The sequence below is a fragment of the Salvelinus sp. IW2-2015 genome, linkage group LG26 (assembly GCF_002910315.2).
Source record: "Salvelinus sp. IW2-2015 linkage group LG26, ASM291031v2, whole genome shotgun sequence".
Taxonomy (NCBI): Eukaryota; Metazoa; Chordata; class Actinopteri; order Salmoniformes; family Salmonidae; genus Salvelinus; species Salvelinus sp. IW2-2015.
This window is the reverse complement of record NC_036866.1, coordinates 30,178,188-30,183,297: the sequence shown is the minus strand read 5'-3', so window position 1 is coordinate 30,183,297 and position 5,110 is coordinate 30,178,188. Positions and strand designations below refer to the sequence as shown.

General features: G+C 49.9%; 1 protein-coding gene across 1 annotated transcript; it reads right to left on the bottom strand.

Annotated features, from left to right (window-relative positions):
- Window positions 1-1,655: 1,655 nt before the first annotated feature.
- Window positions 1,656-3,707, bottom strand: LOC111952212 (leucine-rich repeat neuronal protein 2-like). The gene has a single exon (XM_024134603.1). The coding sequence runs from the start codon at window positions 3,408-3,410 to the stop codon at window positions 1,656-1,658; it is 1,755 nt and encodes a 584-aa protein (XP_023990371.1). The 5' UTR covers window positions 3,411-3,707.
- Between the last annotated feature and the right edge of the window lie 1,403 nt (window positions 3,708-5,110).

Genomic DNA, 5,110 nt, shown 5'->3' with positions numbered 1-5,110 from the left:
GCCGTCACAGCCATAGCATTTACTTTGCCGTTTTGCCCAGCAAGCTCACCGCTACTTCGTCAGAGGGCCGAGACGCTGGGTTCACGTGGGTAAAACCTGATTAGGAGCGATGGACTACGTCCCTCCCCCCTCGACTCCCCAACCAAACAAGCTCTGGACGGGATCACTATGACTCCTGTGTGAATCGGATGGAGAATCCTACTGTTTTTGTTGTGTTTGACAGCAGTCAGTGCTACCCCTACTACCCCATCAAGTACAAGGTCCTGGGAAACACTGGCAGTACTGTGTGATGGGCCCAGAAGCAGAACCAGGACTGTTCAGAAAATAATTAATCAATGCCTTCAGTAAGAGCAAAGTTCCTTGTCTCGGTAAAAGGCACTCTGTTGGTGAGGAATAAAGAGAAAAAGCTATATAATAATTAAGCTGTTCCTGAGACTTGTTTACAAAGACCTGGTGAGAGGCTAACAACTGAGCTCCTTCAATCGACTCTGTTAAGTTGTGTCTGTGTTCAATGAGGAGTAATACACTTCTGAGCCTTTCAGTTGTATTTGTGCTCTTTTTCAGCATAAACACTATGGCTCTTCTGCACAGCATACTAATTATGTAGGGTGTTATGATCTGAGATTGTATTTAATTACCCCGGAAATATTGCTAATACATACCATGGCCAGTAGAAATGTATAGGTTATACATGTAATTGAATATGAATTTAAGTTGTCGTAGGAAGATGGATAGAAAGATTGTGGTCAATTCAATGTAGTCAACTTACCGTTTTGGAGAGTGAATCATTTATTGCACTCATCTGCCTCCGCACATGCCTCCAGCGATAAGGGAATTGGTTAATAGTCAGGAAAACAAACCATCAGCATATCAGTCCAAAATGTTTTAATAATAGCTCAAAATAGAATTGAATACATCTAAATCATCTTTGAAAGAGAAGTGGTATACTGGGTAGGAAAAGTAGTTCATGGTATGTACAGGCAGTTGGATAGAATAATAAAGTCATGTGATAGAGAGCCAAGGGAAGGGGCGGAGTGAGAAAGGGCTGCTCACATTAAGCACTTTGATTTACAAAACCTCAAAGAAAGCAAGGATAGGCTACCATAAAACGGCACTGTTTAGAAAATGCCTGTGCCCTAGTGTAAGTAAAGAGGGTGAGAGTCCTCTCCTGAAGTTCAATCGCTGGGTTAGGGTTAGGTGGATAGGTTCTGGGGATAGAAAGCAGTACTGCAGTTTGATTGTCCTCTTTATACAAACACAAACAATGTCAATGTGTATGCATATATACTGTAATATAAATACATATCTGATTGTACATCACTGCCCTGTCATATGTTCTATTTACAGGCCCCATTGCTCCCAAACCATTCCCGCAAGCAGCTCCAGATTCAGAACCAACATGTCCCAGCTCCGGCAGGACATGTGGTTCCCGGATCGGGCTTCACAACCACCTACAATGGTACCGCCGCCAAGAGCGGTAGCCGTATCTATCCTATAACCCGTTATCTTTGGAAACGTTGGACTGCAAGTAAGTGTGTGTGTTGTTATATCATCAATTATTTATATAGCTAGGCTTTATTCGTGTGTGTGCTTCTCATCATGCTTGCTGTCTTAACCCTTGCCCTGACCTCCCTCAAAACCCTCTCCTTCAACTCCTATCCTCTCCCCTCCAACATCCGGTGCCTCAAACCCCCCCTCCCTTGCCCCTGCACCCCTACAGTCACACTGTGAGTGTCGGCCCCAAGTGTATTCTCAGCCACACAGGTGTACAGACCCGCCTCCCGGGCCGTTACCATGACAATCTCCAATGTCCCCTCTGGCAGTAGCCGGTAGGCAGTGGAGGAGGGAGAGGAAGGGGTGAGGACTGAGGCATTACCAGATGCTCGGCTGGGTGATGGGGAATGGTAAGAGGATGTCTGGCTGGATGCAGGCTTGGTGCTGTGGGTGTGGTTGGATGGTCCTAGTCTCATTCCAGAAGGAGTGACCCAATAGATTGTGGGCTGAGGCTCTGCCAGTGCGCGACAGTGCAGAGCCAGCCTCTCCCCCTCTCTCACCCCCATGTAGTGAGGAAGGATACCAGGGGGGATGAGGGGTAGGCAGGAGGCTGACATCTCGGTGATTGACACCTCCCTCACACTACGAGCCCTCAGCTCTGGAGGCTCAGAACACAACGTGGCCTGGGGCTGGATAAACCTCACAGCCTGCGGCATCTGTGTATCTGTGTGAGGTTGCTCCTTAGCCACCCAACGGAACAGGCAGTCACAGCGGAGGGGGTTGGAGTACAGGCTGACCTCCCTCAGGCTGGGCAGAGACAGGACAGTGTGTTGGTGCAGAGCGCTCAGAGCGTTGGAGTTGAGCATCAGACTTTCTAGCCGGCCCAACCGAAGGAAGGCCTGGGGGTGGATGTAGGACAGCCGGGGGTTGTTGGTGATCTCCAGCTTTGTGAGCTCAGGCAGGTTCTCCATGGCTGCCCTCTCGATGGCCACCAGCTCCTCCATGTTGTTCAGACCCAGCTCTGTCAGGTGGACCAGGTCCCTGAAGTCCCCTGTCTGAACCACACTCAGAGGGTTCTTGTTCAGGTCCAGGAACTTGAGGCCCGGGATCCTCCTCAGAGCCTGTGTGGGGACGGTGGTGAGGAGGTTGTCATAGAAGGACAGGCTCTCCAGACTGTCCAGCCCCTCCAGGGCCCTCTCAGTCAGCCCCTTCAGCCCCATGCCCCCCAGCACCAGGCTGTGTAGAGACCCCAGGTCCTGGAATCCCCGGTCAGGGAGGACCTCCACTGGGTTTCCCCCCAGCATCAGCACCTGGAGGCGGGGCAGGGGAGTGAACCAGCGGGGCTCAATTGAGGTCAGGTAGTTGTTGTTGAGGTGCAGGCGCAGCAGGAAGCCCAGGCCGGAGAATGCTCCAGGAGCCAGGTAGAACAGCCGGTTGTGGCTGAGGAAAAGCTCCTGTAGGGCGGGCAGGGAGGAGAAGGAGGCAGGGGGCAGGAACCAGAGCTGGTTCTCCTCTAGGTGCAAGGAGAGTAGGGAGGGCAGGGAGGCAGCCTGGGGCTGGATTAAGGTTAGGGTTCTAACACAGCTGAAGCGGTTCTGAGACAGGTCCAACTCGGTGAGGTTGGGGAGTGTGTGTAAGAGTGGTATCTCCAGGGCAGACAGCAGGTTACTCTGCAGACGGAGGGTGTGTGTGTCTGGGGGCAGAGGAGAGGGGAGTTGGGTTAGGAACAGGTTGTTACAGTCCACAGTAGAAGCCTCGCAGGACACTGACTGGGGGGAGAACCAGGGCTTCATCTGACACACACACCCTGTCGGGCAGGAGACCCGCCATGGCAGGGAATAGACTACTAGAGCACTGGACACCCACACCCACAGGATCAGCTGCCTCTTCAGTAGGACCATTGACACCCTCAGCATCCTCACAGCAGAGAGGAGTTGATTCAGAGGAGTCGATCTATAGGAGTTGATTCAGAGATGTTGATTCAGCGGCAGCAATTCAATGGTGAGTGACTCAGTGTTGTTACAAAGTTATAGCGCTGTAGGAATCTACTGTTGCCAGGTTACAGTGCTGTAGGAATGTATAGTGTTGTGGATTGTCTAGGTGACGGTCTCTGTGGTCAGACAGTCGCTGTCACATTGTGGCGACATGTGTATTGGGCGTGGCTCTGTACACACTCTGGAGATTACCTGTGAGAGAGACAGACAATGGGTCAAGGTCAGGTTTATAACACATTTAGAAAGCCAGTGTGAGAGGGAGGGATTTAAAAGGAGAATACCACCTGTGTTTTCAACTGTCCATCAACCATTTACTTCCTCTTTTCATCTGCATCCCTGCTAAGTAATGGATTATATTTAATTTGATGTAGTTTTGATCTCCCTCTTCTTTACTCTCATTGTGTATTCAATTAATTAAAGTGTGTGTGTGTAGTGTGTGTTGTGTGTGTGTGCTGTGTGTGTGTGTGATGTTGTGTGTGTGTGTGTGTGTGTGTTTGTGTGTGTGTGGTGTGTGTTGTGGGTGTGTGTGTGTGGTGTGTGTGTGTGTGTGTATACGTGGCGTTGTGCACAGTACACGTGGGTTTAGAAAATAGACACCACAACGACGATCACCACTGGAGGTAGAAAAAGGGAGAAGAGGAAGGAAGAGGGGCGGAAATTATGCAGAAGGAGAAAAGGGGAATAGAAGGAGAGGAGGTTCGTTTGCTGTGCTGAGACCTGCGAACTTGCAGTAGGAGGGATGTATGCTGAACTAGCTATACGTTACTGACAGGAGACAGAGAGACATGGAGGAATGGGAGAGAATAGAGCGTCGAGAGCGAAGAAGAAAGGGAATGACAGGGGGGATAGAGAAGAGGAAGGAGGCACGTGAGGGAAAGGCACAGGCTGTGAATCATACAAATAGAGATGCATCCCCCTGCCTGCCACGCAACAACAACACACACCACACACACACACACACCACACGACACAACCACACACCAAACAGCAAAACAACCCAACACACCACACCACCACCAAACCAAACAACAACACACACCACACAACCAAACACACAACACAACACAAACACACCACACACACACCAGACACCAACACACCAACACACCAAACACAACACACCACACAACACAAACACCAACACACACAGACCATACACAACGAAAACACAACCACACACCAAAACACAAAAAACACACTCACACACACACAACCACTCCCAAACACAAAAACACGCCACAAACACATACACACGCCAGAGTCTCAGCAGCAACGTATGAGCTGACAACACTTTGACACCACCACAGGTGCCACTCTTCTCACATCTACTGCTCTGTGATGTCTGTCTGTGTCTACCCAGAATGTCCTAGAACAACTCACGCAATTATGTCAAACATTGTGCAGCTCACGGAGAATAGTCTTACCATCAGCATGAGTATCGTTGACTCATGCATCTCTCGTTATTCCTCTCTCTCCGTCTGCTGCTCTTACCTCTCCTCAATCTTTTTACTTTGTTGTTTTTAATCTGGAATGTTTCTGTCAGGTTGTCTTTTCTCTGTGTTCAGGCGCAGCTCGACCCTAAATCGTCACTCTTTCGATTCTCTCTCCATCTCCTCTTTCGG

Coding starts and splice junctions, on each gene's coding strand:
- LOC111952212 (XM_024134603.1), bottom strand. CDS start 3,410: ATGCTGAGGGTGTCAATGGTCCTACTGAAGAGGCAGCTGATCCTGTGG.